This window comes from Harpegnathos saltator, unplaced genomic scaffold (assembly GCF_003227715.2).
Source record: "Harpegnathos saltator strain DR-91 unplaced genomic scaffold, Hsal_v8.6 scaffold33, whole genome shotgun sequence".
NCBI classification, from domain to species: domain Eukaryota; kingdom Metazoa; phylum Arthropoda; class Insecta; order Hymenoptera; family Formicidae; genus Harpegnathos; species Harpegnathos saltator.
This window is the reverse complement of record NW_020230128.1, coordinates 1,353,697-1,372,548: the sequence shown is the minus strand read 5'-3', so window position 1 is coordinate 1,372,548 and position 18,852 is coordinate 1,353,697. Positions and strand designations below refer to the sequence as shown.

The window sequence follows — 18,852 nt, the reverse complement described above, 5'->3', positions numbered from 1 at the left end:
TTACCGAGGAATCCGCATCCTCACGCGTGACAGGACTCGACCGCTGCTTCTCATTTAGCGATCCAAGTCGATCGGCTTCGAGTAATTCTGTTTTCAGAAAGAGAGCTGAACGCTTCTCGTTGACCTTTTGTATCACAATCAAAGTCACGCAAGTGAGAAGCACTGATTCAAGAGCCATCAACACTGGAGCTATCGATCGACTTCACGAAGCCATCGAGAGAACGACGGTCGATCCGTCGAAACGGGAGGAGTCGATGCGAGTATCGACTCGTCGATCGAACATGGCGGCTGTCCGTTTAATGTCATCGAGTCTCGCGAACGCGTCAGTAACGAGGACGCTCGTTCGTTGGTAACATTGTGTGCGGTTAGCTGTGCTCCTAACGACAGTTTTGAGTGGTGACAGCCGCGTAGACGCTCGTTAGTCGGAAGCGTTGCGTACCGCGACGACACGTCGACGTGCGAGGAAGGTGCATTCGGACTGTGAACGACCCCGAGGATACGCAACCGCGATCGTCCGCACGGCGACGACGCGCTCTCGGTAAGCCAAGCCGTCATATTCGACACGGTGCGCGACCAGATGGCCGCGAAAACGGTCGTCCACCTGACAGCTAGTTTGTTTGGTAATACAGATAACGGCCGCGCACGTATCTTCCTTCCCGATTACGCTCATACATGCGTCTCGTGTTGTCCATTTTTGTCATTCTCCCGACCGCTTCGTTTGCACGAGGCAGCCCTTTTAACGAGGCAGCGGGGGACTTTCACGTAAGCACTTCCAGCTTCCTATCGGTATGCGAGAGCTTGACGTCTGTACTAATTGAAGTGCTGTGAACGATAAAGGTGGGTGGGAGAAGTGGATAGAAACAGAACGCGGGGAGGGGAGTTACTTGGAGATTAGTTTCTTCTGAAAACGGTAAAATTTGATCTTTATATATATATATATATATATATATATGTATATATATATATATAAATATGTATGTGTATGCGTGTTTGTGGCAAATGCGGAAGCAATTAATTCTGCCGGCATTTATCGGAGAAATGAGAAAAAACGATGTCTTCTATTTTTTTTTTTTTTAGAAGAAATATACTCAATTATATCGGCATCAACTACACCGATTATCGTCTTGCAAAAATAGGAAAGATGTTTTTAACAAATTTTTAATTTTATGGTAAATTAAATTGGCGCATTTACACGAGGAAAGAGAACATGTTTAGAGATGTTCAAAAATGCCAAAAAGAACTTGTTTAGAAATTACATTTAAGAAACTACGAAACGAAAGGAAGAGCCAGTATATTTTTAAACAATTACTAAATTTACAAATTAATCAAAGTAACATTTTATTTCGTATAGTTATTGATATTTTTAATTTATAAAATCAACGAAATAAGTGCTTTTTCTCTTTCTCTCTCTTCTCCTCTCAATTAAAGATTGCTATATAATCCACTTATTATACTTATATTGTTTCGCTCAAACACAAATAAACAAATAAATCTAAATGAGCAGAGAACAACGATTTGAGTTATTGAGATATATTACGTATATGTTTACTGTAAAAAGAAAGCTCACATTATCGGCGGCAATCAAATTAACGCACTGCTCTGTGGTGCGAAAAGTGAATGAGCATAATATAGCAGCATTAATTTCCTACCATTTCACTGTCGTACTGTTGTGAAACTGTAAGGTGAAACGATATCGAAGTACGTGAAAGTCGGTAAGCCGCGTCAAAATCGCCCGGAGTTGTAAAAGATCGAGCTTGAGTATTTCTCGTGGCGCGCGCGCGCACACACACGCACACACACATACACACACACACACACACACATATATGTACGCGCGCGCGCGTACACAGAGAAAGGCAGTCGACACTCGCAAAACAGTGTACGCCCATTTCTCTTCCATACGTCATTAAATTCCTAATTGCATAGAATTAAATTTCGGTGCGACCGAAAGACCCGCGCTGCGTACTTAACGCTAAATGATCCCAGCGAGACAAGAATATATCTCTCCGACATCAGCGACAACAATTTCATCGTCTCGTCAAGTTTCATCGAGAAGTTTCGAGACAATGGATTTTTCACGAAAATTCAATTTAAATAAAATTTAATTCGCGTCGTTCGCAAGAACGATTTTCGATTCCGAGGGTTTCGAATATACGTTGCTGACTGCAGATTCCAAATTAAACCTGTCGTTCTGCGATTACACAGTGTAGGACTCTCCAGTGATTAACGTAGCCGGCGTGTGATTTACGAACGAAAGGAACGGAAGGATCGATCGGCTCGTTATTTAATTTCCACGCACTACCTGTCACAATTTGTCCGTTCCGCGCGATTCCAGTGAATCGCGAATAAGCGAGAGCGTAATTGAAACTTTCGAATCGTATCGACAGAACGCAATTAAATCGCGTTTCGAAATTAAATCTGTCAACTCGCGCCGTGTCGTTGGAATGCATCTAATGATGTTCGGACGTTTGTCGTCTCGCTCGAACGACGATACAGAATGCGCGTTACGTCAGCGAGGCGCAGAGAAGCAGACGGCGACCTTTGGTGCTAAATGCTGTCGCGAATTACGGGTCAATAGCTCGGCACACCGGATCTATGCTCCTTTCTTTCGTTGTGTTCTCGCGCAGAAACCGCGAAAATCAGTCGGTTACATCATCATGCCTTAGTCGCTCTACAACGACCCGAACGCAACCTAAATTCCTCCATTTATCACGATCTACCAGCGCGTTAACACCAGCATATTCTAGGCGGAACTTCTCGTCCGAAATTTTCCACGTTACTTCGATGTTCACTCGTATCAAGTTCACTCACACGTTGGTAATTCGAAGCGGAATGACGGATTATCGTCCTTTCATCAGACACAGACACAGACATCGGAAATGAAGACGTTCATTTTTACATTGGGAACCTTCCCGACATAGCGACAAAGCGACACACGAATATACACACGTGCTCTGCGCATGTGGAGCTTTTATAAAAAAGTAATTAATATCGATGAGATGTTAATCCTCTCTTGGTCACATTCAATTGAAATTACGTAGTCGCGCGGAGCGCATCGCGAGTTATACAGTCTGTAAAGTAAGAGCGTGTACGGGTTAATGTGTAGAAAAATTTATTTTTAATGATTTTTAAGTACATGGATTTGTTGTACTCCATGAGAAGAAAAACGCTATACCATTAATAATGAGTCCAGTCACCACCGGCATTGATAATTACCTGGCATCTCCGAGGCTACTTTCCACTAAGTTGACTGCGTATTCGTTCGGTAAAGACCTCCAAATAAGACGAATTTGTCAGCTGCTTCAAAGTGCACACTCTTTTTCCTCGAAGCTTGTGCTTGAGATATGCCTTATAATACGAATAAAAAAAAACTAGGACGATATTCGAAGCCAACTGCCATTTATGCCGTACACGCTCTTACTTTACAGACTGTAATTAGAGCAGATAAACTCGCCGTTGCCTATGCTACATGTCTTGCTGATAACGTTGCCCGATAACGGGAAAGACATGGAAACTAGAAAAGAAACGAAATAACAAAAGAACTTGTACACACTTTGCTTTATGATTTACTCAAGTGCAACTCGCTCGAATGTCTATCGGCGCGACTTTGCCGATGAGACGACGGAAATGATCTTCGTATTAAAGAAAATAATTATAACTCTCTTACAGCACATACAATTATTCGCGTATTTCCGCATGAGATGTACAGGGTGTCTCGTTTTAACCTTTAGAGAACCGGCATTTTTCCTTTAAAATTTGCAATTTTTTTCGCGGAAAATTTATATATATATATATATGTGTAACCTCAGAAATATCTCAGAAATACTGCGTTGAATCGAAAAATGTCTCAGGCAAAAGTGGTTCAAATTGATTGGTGGAAAAAAATGCTATAATAAAAAATTGGGATCTCTATTTGAGAAAATGGACGATCAGCGAATATCTCGAAAGTGGCGCGGCTGTAAACAAAACGCTATCGCCGTCTTATGTCCCCCTTCGAACCAAACGACTTTTGTCTGAAACATTTTTCGATTTAACGCAGTGTTTCTGAGATATTTGATCCTAGTGATTCTGAGATATTGGATCCTTTAAAATGGGACATCCTGTATACGTTGCCAAGGTGAGCCAAGGGATACCTATATCCTCGTGCTCTCGAATTTCCGCGGAATTCCTGTTCGATGGAAAACCACGTTGCGCACAATCCAGTGGAAATAAACCCGCCATCGACCTTCTGAAACGCGGTTCATCGCGAAAATAATGCCAATCCCACGGAAGCACGGTGCTCTCTCGTAATACATCTAGGTGTGTCCGCACACAATTGAATCATCCGACTTCGTTTAAATGTCTCGGAGAATCAAGTCTCTTCTCGCCGATGTTTGGACGCTAAATGTCCGCGAAGGGCCGCGATGTTCGATCCGGACGATCCTTGGCGATCGCATCGCTACAAACGTGTCCATTTATTCGCCATGAGAGAAACGTGAATGTCACGCAATTCTCCCGCTGAGAACATCCCCGTCGTCCTTGCGAGTCCAATTGTAACAAATAATGCTCGTTCGAATGAAATCGCTTGCTTCTGCTCGCACTTGCGAGCTCGCAACCGCAAATACAAACCTCCGTCAAATTTTTATCTTCGCGGGAATTAAAATATCGACCAAATATAAGCCGCGTATAATATCGGTTGCGTGTAAAAATAGAAGTATGTCACCTGTTGCCTACCTACCTACGCGTTTAATTCTTCGCCCGACAAAAGTTACATGACTCCAATTTTCGCCGTGCATTTCCAACGGTCATTACGCGTTATCGCGCTAGTGTGTTGCGATCGAACGCACTCTTTGTTCTCTCTCTCTCTCTCTCTCTCTCTCTCTCTCTCTCTCTCTCTCTCTCTCTCTCTCTCTCTCTCTCTCTCTCTCTCTCTCTCTCTCTCTCTCTCTCCCCCTCTCTCTCTCTCTCTCTCTTTCCCTTTTTTTTTCAAATTATCCTCAGGTACAAGCATTTGAGACTCCCTTTATCGTTATCGTGAGCGACGATATTGCTACGTACATACAAGCGTCCGCAGCTGCGTAAGCGCTGTGTGAAATTCTGGGGACAGCGTTACATAATTGGCAATTTCCCGCAAAGTTATCAGCGTCTGTTTTACATTTAAGCGACAGAAAAACTCGCCTGTGGCGATTTTGTCGAAATTTCGATCCAGAGGGTGAGCTTCGGCTCGCGAAACGAACGGAAGAGGGATTGATATATAATAATTGATGTTTGTGTGCAGTTTTAATTATCACAGAGAAGCATTAGCAGAGAACATTAGCGTTAATGTTTCCGCGGATGTGGAAATTCATGCGCTAAACGACGAGCGCTTGCTGGAAAAGTCGGTCACGACTGATCGACGACAAGCACGTGCGTGTGACTGATCTTTTGCTTCTTCTTTTTTTATTTAAGAGGAAATTGACTCTATATCGTTGAAGAATCATCGAAGTATCCTTCGAAAGAGAACGGGCCGTTTTGCACAGGAAGGACCGAAATTGTTACGTCATGATGTAATCTAGTCACGAGCAGACGACCGTTGCAGCGACGAGCGAGCGATGACGAATGCACGCATACGCGCACGAGTATACTTCATAATATATTTCTACTAGGAATGTGTGTGTAATCGCCACTATTACAAAATAATCTCATTTCATTCGTTGCTTTGCGTCGTGACGTTGCGGTGACTCATGACTGGTTTTTCAACTACACCCAGATGAAATTTTTTTTAATGAAGTTCCAATCGACCGCTTTGTTACACATCGAAAGAGATATCATGTTGGAAACGACAGAGCTTATCGATCATTCGGTGAAATTTTTGCTAGAGGATATCAGTCAAGGTATATTTCTCTCTCCAAAAAAGTTGAAAACTTTATTATACTTCATTATATTGGGAGTACAAATTAGTTCGGTCCGTTTTTTTGTGTTAAAAGATGTATTTATTTCAAAACAAAATGAATAAACAGATCAATTAAAGTATTTTCCATCGCTGGCTACTACTTTCTCCCATTTCTCAGGCAATTTTCGAATTCCATCTCGAAAAAATGACTCGTCTTTTGAGGCGATTCAAGTTTGGAGCCAATTTTCGATATCTGCGAAAGAAGTGAACCGGTGACCTGCCAAATCGTGCTGCATCCTTCGGAACAACCAGTAATCAGAAGGAGCAATGTCCGGAGAATACGGCGGGTGCGGTAAAACATCCCATTTGAGCGTTTCCAAATATTTTTTTACGACTTTTGCGACATGAGGCCGAGCGTTGTCACGAAGAACGCCTTTCAACGTTTCTCGGTTTCAGTTCATAAGGCAACCAATTTCCTTATTTTTTAATAATTCCCATGTCTCTCAATCGTACGGAAACGGCTTGTTGAGTCACTCCCAATGATTCTGCAAGCTCCTCTTGCGTTTGACTCTGATCTTCTTCGAGTAATGCCTCTAATTCTTTGTCCTCGAATTTTTTTGGCTGTCCAGAGCGAGGCTTGTCTTCGACGCTGAAATCTCCATCCTTGAAACGTCGAAACCATTCCCTGATTTATCAGTTGGTACAGCGTCACCATAAACTTCAACAAGCATTCGATGGGCTTCCAGCTGCACTTTTCTTCCAATTAAAGCAGAAAATTAAAACCTCCCGCAAATGCTGCCTGGTTAACACAAAATTCGACATTTTCAACACTGTAAAAAGTAAGGTTTTTGTATGAAACTCAAAGCTATATAAACTGAATATTATTGGCAGATGTCTACCCTCTCTGAAACCGCCAAAATCGGCAGTCACTATGAATTCATTCATAACGGCCGGAGCCATCTTTTGAAAACGGACCGAACTAATTTGTACACCCAATACTTATTAGTCATTTTGGAATAAATATGTCGAGTCGTTCAGAAATGTCCGGTCTCTGTTTTTATGACACAATAACACGAAGGGGAAGTGATAAGAGAAAAACGTTTCCAGCTATCCCGAAGAATCCATCAGAGAGACCGTTGCTGTATCGAGAATTAAATGTCAAGACACAAAGAGCGCAATTTACAATCTTCCGCTGATCGCAAGGATACAAATGAAACGATGTTCTCTTGGGGGTTTGTCGGAGATAAAACAAAATTTTTTATACATTCATGCGCACAGGACATGGCGTTATCGGCATTCGATTGAGAAGCGCACAACGAGAACGCCCAACATTATCTCTTTCATTTTCACAAGCAACGGTTCGCAGTATTCTTTTATTTATTTGTCATGAAACGGACGTCGCTGCGCATGTGGAGCGTCCTGACCTGCGCGGGCTGCATCGACCCCCTCAAACCATTTGGTACTTTCCAGTACGTGCCTAGCTGGATCCTACCGTGCCGGGTAATCGGGAACCGAGTGGAAACGATCGCCTCGCCAACGGGATCGGGGTCTCGACTTAACCGTTTAATAAGAATTCGCCATCGACTAACGTGCGTGCGTGCGTGCGTGCGTGCGTGCGTGTGTGCGTGCGTGCATGCGTCTCGCGTCTCGACGAAGCAAGAAAAACCGCGGACATCCGAGCGAATATCTTCATTCATCACGACCGCACGATTTTGTCAAAAAGTTATTTTTCCTCCCCCTAAAGCTGTCATCTGTCCGAGTAATTTATATAAATTAAAGAGCAATTCTCTCACGGTCGCGAGATAAAGAAACGAACGCGGCTGATGTTTCGCGTGTGTGTGTCGCAATAACGAGAGACCGAAAATGTGCCGATTCTGATACTCGTTCTCGCTTACGCTTACCCTTTGAATATCGCGTGTATTGAATATTGAATAAGGAATAAGTATCGTGTTGCGGGCACTTTCGGAACGGCAGTCGCTCGCTTCGGGAAGGAACCTTGCTTAAGAGAAAAAGAGAGAGAGAGAGAGAGAGAGAGAGAGAGAGAGAGAGAGAGAGAGAGAGAGAGGAGAACATGCACATTGAGCTTCTTTTTGAGACAGTATTTAGTGTGAACGAAGTGCTTATCTTTTTTCACGTTTAATCTCGACCCTTGTGTCATAGATGAGATAGTGAAACAATGCAATACGCCTCGAGAATACACGTGCACATAGAAATATTCTAAAAACGCCTAGAGGGACCGATAGAAAAAGGGCAAAGAAACGGAAATATTCGAGAATTCGAAGTCGCTAATTTTCTCGAGTCCCTTACGAACGGTATCCTAACGTGTATTCCGGGTATTCCGCTCGCTTCCGTTTCGCTACAGCCGCGCGCTACAGTACAGCATGGCGTAAGGCGAGTTCGTCATAATAGTTGGCTCGGATTCACCTGCTCTTTCGCCCGCTAATTTGTTCACACGCACTAATTGCTTCCTTCTCGGTCTCCTATCTCTGGCAGTGTGGAACTGCTCTTTGCGCGTTGCTTCACTGAATGCGCGGCGCTCGCACGAGGTGTTCCACGGGAGTACTGTTACACCTACGGAAATACAACCCACATTATCTTTCGTTAAATAATAAGTTTTTTAGGTACAAATTATGTTTTAACATCGAATGATCGTTCTGTTTATTTATCATTCATAGACGGGTAGAAGCGTAGAGAGGTATAAAAAGCCGAGCCGTCGTTTTGTTCAAAAGATGTTATCCAAAATATGATTTTGCATCGGGCGGGCTACTAATTGTTGGCGGGCAATCAATCAAAATCGGCCAAAAAATCAATGACGTTATAGGCGCGCACCTCGGAAATTTCGGCGTGTAAAAAAACCGCGAGACTGAGATAATGTGAAGGTAAGAAGGAGGTGCGAGGTAAACGAGAAGAGCGCGAGAACGCTTTCCGCGAACACTAAAATCGTTACGGTGAAATCGAACAAAACGCCTCGATGGTTCTTCTTGGCTTGCTGGCCCCTGCGGCGACGTTTCGTTGGAGAAGAAATAAAAGCGCGAAAAGGTAAAACGCGAGTGCGGAGCCGCGAGATCGGTGGGATGAATTGCACGTCAGTTTTGCTCATTTGCCAGTTATCACATCTTCTCATTTTGCATATCGACGCGGTACAACTTTTGCTACGACTGAACAATGTAAATCAAGTTATATCAAGAGAGACAGCCGAGTCGTAGTTCGAGACGTGCAATTGAAGGCACTCGAATAAAGGCGGTGATGAATGCGTATAAAATAGATCTGGTCGTAGAGCCGAGCCGTGTCGTCCGTCGAATCGTATCGCGTTAATTGCTGCCCGTCGTCTCATTCGCGATTCGTTTCGTATCGTTTCAGAGGCCAGAGTGTCGCTCAACAGGACGGCATAAACGCGTCGATAAACGGCCAATTGGGTCTGTCGCGTTATGGACCGCAGGTGATGAGCGTGCTGTGTTTATGCACCTCCAACATCCATCAATCTACCCGTAACGTCACGCAGACCGGCAAGATACTCCCGAGTCCGCCGTTAGACACCCTTTGCGAGCAGCGAGTAACGCCCTCGCAGGAAATACCCACGGACGAGCTGGCTCTATTAGCTAAGCTGGAGGAAGCAAACAGGTGAGCGATCCAATGTCTCGATCGTTATCGGGCAAGCTTCAAGTCCTGCTCATTAAATCTTCATCGATACGACGCAAATTTATACCGGTGCAAGTTTATAAGTCGTGTGATTTTCTGCTCATTCGGTAAACGAAAGAAGATCTCATTCTTATGGATGTACATAATTCATAATTAAATCAATTGCCTGATTGTTTTCTAATTTGAGTAACTCGAGTAATTCGGACGAGCGGTACGCGGAAAATAGGACGTAAAAGGGAATTATGGCTCACCGTTTTATTAATTCCCAGGCTGATTGAGTCCGATGCAAAATCACTGAACTCTCTCCAGAGTAACCACAGTAGAAAGGGCTCCGATACATCACAGGTGTCTGTGGCGTCAGGGGGCAGCGGAGGAAATGGCGATGCTGCACCTGGGCGTCCCAACCCGGCCGATGTCGAGGAGAACACGTGGAGTCTCTGGGGTCACATAGTGGCCGATTGGGACTATCATTGGAAGAAGCGGAAGGATTCAGTCAAGGAATTGGTTCGTCAGGGCATACCTCATCATTTCAGGTAAATTTTACATTCAAGAACCTTCAGCGAGACTCGATATAAACGTTGCTTAGATACATAAGATCTTGCGCTCCAATATGAATATGAACATAGAGACGTACTATAATATTGCATATTTTATATTACATTGCTACACGTATTATTCCAGGGGTATTGTTTGGCAATTATTAAGCGGTGCCCATGACTCTCCTGTGAAAAAACAATTTGCCGAGTACATTAAGGCGACGTCAGCTTGCGAGAGGATAATCAGAAGAGATATCGCCAGAACGTATCCTGAACACGATTTCTTCAAGGAGAAAGATGGTCTCGGTCAGGAGAGTTTATTTAATGTTATGAAAGCGTATAGCCTGCACGATCGCGAAGTAGGATACTGCCAAGGCTCAGGATTTATAGTAGGATTACTTTTACTGCAGGTAAACGCAGCACCCTTTTGACAAGTCGCGGAACACGAAAGATAGGCTTTATAGAAACGTTTCACAAGAGTCGTAGATTATTTATGAGTTTATAAATTTATTCACACATTTATAATCGTGTTGCATCTTCTAACATTTAATATACCACGTGAAAAGCATGATCACTCACCCGAGTAATTGTGTTTATATTGTTGCAGCAAATGCCGGAAGAAGAAGCTTTCGCCGTACTCGTGGCGCTTATGCAAGAATATCGCTTGCGAGACATGTACAAACCAAGCATGGCTGAATTAGGAGTGTGCATGTATCAGCTAGAACACTTGGTTGCCGACACGCATCCCGAACTTCACGCTCACTTTACGGTCCACGGTTTCCATACATCGATGTACGCATCCTCTTGGTTTCTCACATTGTTCACCACAGCATTAAGACTTCCCTTGGCGTGTCGAATTTTTGACGTCTTTCTGTCGGAGGGTATGGAAATTATTTTTAAAGTCGCATTGGCGATGCTGCATTTAGGCAAGGAAGATTTGCTCAGTTTAGACATGGAGGGCATGTTAAAGGTAAGATTTGAGTTAAACTGTAAGATTTGTTTCCGACGCTATCAAGAAGTTTAGATTGCTACGTTGTTAGACACGATTAGTAGGAATTGCGAAGATGTTCACTAGACATTTTCCAAGCCGAATCGAAAAAGGTATTCGTGTAACTTGGATTCTCTCTCGCAGTTTTTCCAGAAACAATTGCCCGGAAGAGCCGAAAAAGATCCTGATGGCCTCATGAATCTCGCGTACGGAATGAAAATTCATCCGAAGAGAATGAAGAAGCTAGAAAAAGATTATACGATTTTGAAAATGAAAGAGCAGGAGCAGATGGTGGAGATTCGCAGGCTCAGAGCTGAAAATAAATTGCTCAGACAACGAACTGAACTTCTAGAGGCAGAATCATCAGAACTCGCAGATAGATTAGTCAAAGGTCAAGTATCGCGCGCGGAAGAGGAAGAGACTACTTTCGTAGTACAGAGGGAATTGGCGGCTCTCCGGCATAAGCATCTTGAAACGAGTCATCGGCTTGAACAAGCTCGCGAAGAAGTCAGATCGTTGTCACTCGTTCTCGAGCAGAATGCTTTATCCAGAGAGTCATCGCTCGACGAGATACTAACAAGACAAGAAGCATTGGCGTTGCAAGAAGATATGATACAACTCCTGCAAGACGAATTAGTGAGAGTCAGATTGCACGACGCGGAAAATGACGCTTTGATTAAGGAACTTAGGGGAAGAATACAAGAATTGGAGCAAGATAAAAAGACTTTGCGCGAGTCGACGCCGGATAATTCCGTGGCCCATCTGCAAGAGGAACTTATCGCAGTTAAACTCAGAGAAGCTGAAGCCAATTTATCTTTAAAAGTAAGAATTTTTATTATTAAGGATCAGTGATAATATTTCGTACTGTAGTAGTTGTATTTTGTTTGTTCTTATTAACGTTACGAAGTACAGAGGTATGTTAACGTTCGATGAATCACGCAGGATCTGCGGCAGAGAGTCTTGGACTTAAGCGCGGCTTGGCAAAGGCATTTACAAGACCATCGGTCTGCTCATTTAACTGCAGCTGCTGACTCAACGCCAAAGAAGCTGATATTTTGGGAAAATCGAAGTTACGATGTACAGAAGCTCGAGGAAGACATAATGACGTCTAGAATGCGTGAGATGGAAGCATTAGCTGAAGTTAAGGAGCTTCGACTCAAAGTTATGGAGCTAGAGACTCAGGTACAGGTGGCGACAAATCAGCTTCGTAGACAAGACGAGGTTGGGAAAGTACTTAAAGAGGAATTGGAAGCTGCGTTAGCTCGAGAGAAAGATCTGGCTGTTAAGCTGAAGGAACAACAGTACAAATATTCCGATCTCGAGTCAAAAATGAAGGATGAGGCTATGATGGCCAGGATACGCGATGCGGAACACGCGCAGCAGGTCGCGGAGCTCACACAGAAAATATCTCTTCTCGAATTAAAGGTTGGTCCATACGATCCTATGTATAAGCTGATAAATTTTAATACTGTTGGGCTGAAGCCTAACGTCTAACGTATTTGCAGAACGAAGAAATGCACGCGGAAGGCGAACTTCGGAATAATTTAGATGACAGTGAGAAAGTGAGAGAATTGCAAGATAAAGTGGCTGAATTAAAGGCTGAGGTATGTAAAATTCAACAACCTATTGTATCCATTGTACATGTAACAAACGTGCAGTATCTCGGAATATTGCAGTAAGGGGTGAACTAGTTAACTCTCAATTATTACAAATAAAAAAATTTATATTTGCCATGTAATATATAATATATGTTAGGCAATTGCAATTTATACATCATGATAATCACAAATCATACATGATCACATGATTTTATCATTATATGTACAGAATATTTAGTATCTTTAATGGTTTCGTAATGAATTTTTGTCTCAGTTGTTTTTTTCATGTGTAATAAGAAATATAAATTGTATATAAGTAATTAAGCAAAGAGCATTACGGTATTAAAAGTCTGACGATACGATTATTTGAGACAACGATTCATGTATTTATTACAGTCCTATAATTATGTGATTACATTTACGGTTTTCAGCAATGATGTTAAGACTTCCCAAATATTATATATAGAACCCTATTTTATGAAAAATTTTTTCACTTCTTTCTTTTTCAAAGCACCGTTATATGTTTTTTTTTTAATTGTGCAAAATATGTGTGACACTGTGTTTTATGAAATTCTCGAGTGTTACAACAAAAATGTAGCACTTTGAGTCTGTACTAATTTCAAACCGAATATTATCTACTTACGTAAGTGTGATATATATATGTTATTTAAGATTGTATAATTATGCCGTACATTCCTAACAATTGTATTATATACATATATAACTGGACGTTCCGATTTTTCATGTGCTATCACATACTGCACTCTTTTAAAAACTATAAATTCGTGTATACCGTTATTTCATGCATATCAAATTTGTATATAGCGAAAAGTTATTTCACTTTGCAAAATTGATTCACAGATAATCCGCCTTTTTGCCCGTGTCTTACACTTACAAAATAATTATGCACAAACTGCACCTCTTACTGCAATGTAACGCTAATCAACACGCTTCATAACGTCGTCGCTTCTGGTGAATTGCGGACGAAAATATCATGACTAAAATCTACCTTGTCGATGAATACTGATTATATATGTCAAGTAGTAAAAATAATTGTTACATATAATATTTAAAAGGCGGAGAACATCAAACGAGTACTTAGTAATGAGAGACTAAAATATTACAATAAAGAAAAAAACCGAAAAAATTATATAGTGTATGGTCACATTTTATTCAAAGGAAATTTATTGTATATATAATATTAGTCATCAGATATTGATAATTATAAGAAATAATTTCATTATAAGGAACATACTTCGTCGGTATTTATTAGATGTCACTAATAATGCTGCTTAATCAATTAGGGGAATGTGGCTTTTATATATTACAATAGTTTGTTGTTGTACCTATACACATCAAGAATTCACAATGTTGCGCGAATTAATCCATTACAGAAAGTTGTTACGTAATTGAAAATCAGAGAGATTATTTATATTTTCTCGTGTTTGATATACTACAATTTATCATATCTTCACTATTCCCTGAGGAATGCAATAATCGAAAGCCTCAATTCTATTCGAATACTTCAGAAAACATAAGCTATAACATCATCATCATTTTATACATCTTTATTGGTGTTTCGCTCATCCAATATAGATCGAGTTGACGTTGTCTGTAAAACTAGGTTAATTAATTTTGTTGAATGTATATGTTAACAGTGTCATATTAGAATATGAGAGTTAGCACAGCATGGAGATTAATATTGTTAAAAAGTTACCACACATTTTATAACAGACATTTATTGAAAAAGCAAACAAGTTTAATCAAATCTTTACGCTTTTTCGGCGTGTTAAAGAAAAAGATAAACTCTTCATGCATGTATGCGATTCTTCAGCTGCAACACATATACATAGACACAATCATATCAAGAGAGAGAGAGAGAGAGAGAGAGAGAGAGAGAGAGAGAGAGAGAGAGAGAGAAAGAGAGAGAGAGAGAGAGAGAGAGAGAGAGAGAGAGAGAGAGAGAGAGAGAGAGAGAGAGAGAGGCAATCAGTGCAATAAGTGATTCTTATTGTGTAAAGGTACCAGGCGGTAACTAATGCTAAAACCAGAAGGGACTAATCGTTGTTGTAAAACTAACCCTCTATTGCTGTGTTATCTCTGTCTCCTCAGTTCCCCACGCCAATCACCAGCCCGGAGACTGAGCCTTGGCGCTGGCTCGAGTAAGTCTTTAATACCCATGTGTAAGCATCATTTTATACCGTCTCGTATGCGTGGCATGTTTCTTTTCTTTTTATTATAAAATGATCTGTCGTAGCTGATTTCTCCAACATCACTACGTAACTCGATTAATTTTTTAGGCAAAGCCAGGATTTTGTACAGTTTCTTAAGTTCCTTTCGATGATGTGAAACCGGTGATATTCATTCTCAACGCTTTATCAGCGTTGTATGTTCATGTGTAAATAAATTTACATGGACGATTCGTCATTACATGAAACAGAGGACAGGTTTGCAATATGAAATATAAATTGGTACGAACAATCAAATTTTCAATCGAAATTGAACAATGAAGTCTGTTTTGCGAAAGGTACTGAATCGAAGAAGATTCATTGATTTGATTGAACGTGAACGTGTAATTTTATAAGTATCAACGACACCTGTCACTTGAGCCGCCACAAGTAGCACCATTGGATATTAATCGGATGAATCTTCATTAAAATGTGGCTCACTTTCTGTATTATATGCGTGGTGATATGGCATGGCGTTCTCTTCCTATCAGACTGCATGCTTCCTTCGTATTAAGTTAATGGTTTCGTTCTAATAAACATTCACGGCCTTTGCTTTTAGCTCGGGGGAGAAAAACACATAGATGTAAAAGAGGCGTGAAAGTGTCCGTGAAAATATCGTAAGAGTTCACCAAATTTAGTGCAAAGTTAATGATTAAGCTTTTTTTTATCTTTTTATCGTTATCATTCACCCGCATGATTTCATGCAGTAATAATAATTATGTTCTGTGTATACTCTCCATATGTAAAAAATTCAATATATCATCCAAAATCATATTGTGTATGCTGAAAATTATAAACTTTTACCAACCGTATGTTCAACTTACGGTTACGAGAGTTCATTTTGTCTGTGTGTGTAAAGAAATGTAGAAAATGATACGAAAATATCTTGTTTCCGATATATTTGGTTGTTTTTGGGAGTTATGGGAGTTTATAATATTTACAGCACTAACAAAAAGTTTCGCGAGGCAACGATAAACATTTCTCTCAAACGATAATATTTTCGCCACTCTTTTATAGAATCTTTATGCCACAAATTTTTTGCTGCAAGTTTCAAGGCACACTTTGTCTTCGTTCGAAAAATATGATGTTATTGTTAAATAATCGATCGATCACACGACCCCTGTCAATCACTTTTATAGGCCATGTAGAGCAAAGATAGCAAGTAGCTCAGCGATCAAACACCTCTTGAACAAACAATAACATTGATCTGAGATCATAATGATATGCATATTACATAATGCAATGTGTAGTACGTTGTTTTTGTCGGGTACGTTTTAATCCACTCGTGGCAAAGTGTGAAAATTAAATGTACGAAAACAAAGAAATTCAGTTTTCAAACAGTTTCATTCATATCGGAATAGTAAGATGTCTCAAAAAAATGGTAGATTATTTCTCTATTTGCAGAGATATTTGCAGAGAAAGAGAAAAAAAGATATGTAATTTGAACAGTTGAATTTAATATTTTACAAAATAGCTTCGAAGAAAACGGATTAAACACAATCAACGACACAATTACAATTTACAAAGTGAGATATCGCATAAGAGGCTTTCTGCAGGATCACTTGGAAGCACATTTCACGTGACGTTCGTTTGTCGCAGGTCATGAGGCTAGAGAGTTGGAAACAACGATGGACTGGTCAAACCGTACGAAGTTTTAGCGTCGATACTGAAAGCGAATTGGACGAACGGGATCTCAGAATTTGCTTACAGGATCATATCAATACGACCACGCCAAACTCACCCGAGGTATAGAATTCTATGTATACCAGATATATATTAGGCAGCTAACAATACTCCGTTATCGATGCGCGCGAACCTTTTGTTCGTCGTCAGCTTTCGCTGTAGGAAATAACGCGTATGCGCTTAGATCGTAACACGAGAGTAGATTATCGTAATAATCCTGTTTAGTTACGTGTATTACCTATATATTACTAGGCTAAATATAATAAATATATATAGTCATTAATTAGTTACACTATAACGACGAACGAAAGAAAGGAAGAAACAGTAACGATAGGCACTCTCGGTAAAACAAGCGAAATAATCTCGATCGTAATCAGGGCCCGAAACGATGTTCTTTTTATTATTTATATATATATATATTTATTCTTTAATCACGTGACGCAGTATGTATGACAGAAGAAATTTAGATTTCTTTAAAAACATAGCATTCCTTGGAATAGCGTCGGTTATTCCGCCAAGATAAAAAAACCATCGCAGTACTATCACTCAGCGCTATGATATAATATTTTTTATTATTATAACAATATCGTATCATTATGTTAAACTTTATAGACTACTATGCAGAGTATTATAGAGTATATGTTAGCCGTAGAGCTAATGACTCGAAGTATTATATAGGACGTAACTAAAGGTTGTTTGCTACCTAATTTCATATAATTTCATATTAATATCTTTCACACAAGGTTTAGACTGATACAGGATAATTTCGAGGAAGAACTTCAAAATTTAACATTCACGAACTCGAATTTTATTTATTTTTATTTAAAACTGTTAACTGTCGGGTAAGCAATGTTTTATCATGATTTGTAAAAACTATAAAAATGAGACTTTAGGACACTTTTTAAATGTCTGAAATGTACTTTTTACTAACGGTTGAATGATACGATTGATCCGACTGGCGTAGTTAAAACAGAAAGGGAATTAGTGAGATTGAATAACGTTAATTCCAAAACGGTTGGTATCTTCTTTTCTCCCGCAAATAAATCTAGAACTTATATTTATAAGTTAATATAAAGTAACTGTAGAACCTAACATACGATGCATGAACGTTTTATCGTATGACTCAGGTGAAATATGGGGATATTATTTTCTTCTTTGTTCTCTGTCGTTTTATCCAAGGATCTAACGAACGATCTTTTGGTTTCGAAGTTTGATTACGATCAGCAGATTATCCGAAAATTATCATATAAACTATTCCGTGACACACGCAACTGTTTTTATACGCATGATATACTCTGTGTATTTTTTGTAATTCATACCAAATGTAATCGCATTTAAGAAGTTGTATATTGAGCGCCGGGGAAAAAAACGTGATGACGGAAGTATATCGCCGTTTTTTATAAATATATGTATTTACATGTGTGTGTCACATGAGGGATCATCGCGTGCGTGCGTGCGTGCGTGCGTGCGTGCGTCCGTGCGTGCGTCCGTGCGTGCGTGCGTGCGTGCGTGCGTGTGTGTGTGTGTGTATGCGTGCGTGCGTGCATGCGTGCGTGCGTGCGTGCGCGCGCGCGCGCGCGCGCGTGTGTGTGTGTATGTGTGTGTGTGTGTGTGTGCGTGCGTGCGTGCGTGCGTGCGTGCGTGTGTGCGCGCGTGCGTACGTGCGTGCGTGCGTGTGTGTGCACGCGCGTGTGTGTGTGTATGTGTGTGTGCGTGCGCGCGCGCGCGCGTACGTATGTGTATATGTGCGTGCGTGCGTGCATCTGTGTGTAGTGCGCGCGCGCGCATATACATACATACACACACGTCATGATACTCATATGTATACATAAGTATCGCGTGCGTTATTCTAATCGAAATTTGACTATTTAAAGTTTAAAACTCACTATATTCTCGAGAATAGGGGAGAGTATATTGAAATTCTTTATTATTGTTGCCCTCTATATGTATATCATTTGTAATATACCTATCGAATTTCTTATAAAAGAAAAAGAATAAAAAAGATTACTTTTTACGGACGACACGTGCAATTTGCACACAGCACAAACGTGAATCTAATTAGTTAATTAGTTTGAAAATAAATTTCTCGCGATACCGTAATATAGAGAGAAGAAAGTCCGCAATCTGATATCCCGAAACAAAGGCGGTGAGAGAAGCCGTTCTTTTTTCTTCATCAGCTTAACGATTTCGGATCGTTGCTGAAACCGAAACCGAAACCGAACGAGAGATAATCGGAAGTACTAGTGTTGAAAAATTAGCGTTCGCATAAACTCGTTTCTTACAGCGATTAGGATAATTATTTCCAATGTAAGTAATTCGCGACACGAGC

General features: G+C 40.7%; 1 protein-coding gene across 5 annotated transcripts; it reads left to right on the top strand.

Moving 5' to 3' along the window:
- The first annotated feature begins 304 nt into the window (after positions 1–304).
- On the top strand, positions 305–17,984 carry Evi5 (ecotropic viral integration site 5). Of its 5 annotated transcripts, none has more exons than XM_025300146.1 (10): positions 7,278–7,573; positions 8,527–8,890; positions 9,212–9,472; positions 9,760–10,023; positions 10,172–10,436; positions 10,634–10,996; positions 11,159–11,836; positions 11,957–12,439; positions 12,520–12,618; positions 16,440–17,984. In XM_025300146.1, exons 2-10 carry the CDS (start codon positions 8,823–8,825, stop codon positions 16,590–16,592), a joined length of 2,634 nt encoding a protein of 877 aa, XP_025155931.1. In that variant the 5' UTR covers positions 7,278–7,573; positions 8,527–8,822; the 3' UTR covers positions 16,593–17,984. The 5 variants fall into 5 exon arrangements, with proteins under 5 accessions (XP_025155934.1, XP_025155931.1, XP_025155932.1 ...); XM_025300147.1 differs by lacking the exon at positions 7,278–7,573 and adding an exon at positions 14,725–14,774 and having other exon boundaries at positions 7,918–8,890; positions 16,440–16,632; XM_025300148.1 differs by lacking the exon at positions 7,278–7,573 and adding an exon at positions 14,725–14,795 and having other exon boundaries at positions 7,918–8,890; positions 16,440–16,623.
- The last annotated feature ends 868 nt before the right edge of the window (positions 17,985–18,852 follow it).

Bases quoted from the DNA above. Each gene is read 5' to 3' on its own strand.
- Evi5 (XM_025300146.1), top strand. From the start codon at position 8,823: ATGGTTCTTCTTGGCTTGCTGGCCCCTGCGGCGACGTTTCGTTGGAGA. The intron at 8,891-9,211 runs GTAAAACGCGAG...GTATCGTTTCAG, and splicing joins AGAAATAAAAGCGCGAAAAG to AGGCCAGAGTGTCGCTCAAC. The intron at 12,619-16,439 runs GTATGTAAAATT...CGTTTGTCGCAG, and splicing joins TGGCTGAATTAAAGGCTGAG to GTCATGAGGCTAGAGAGTTG.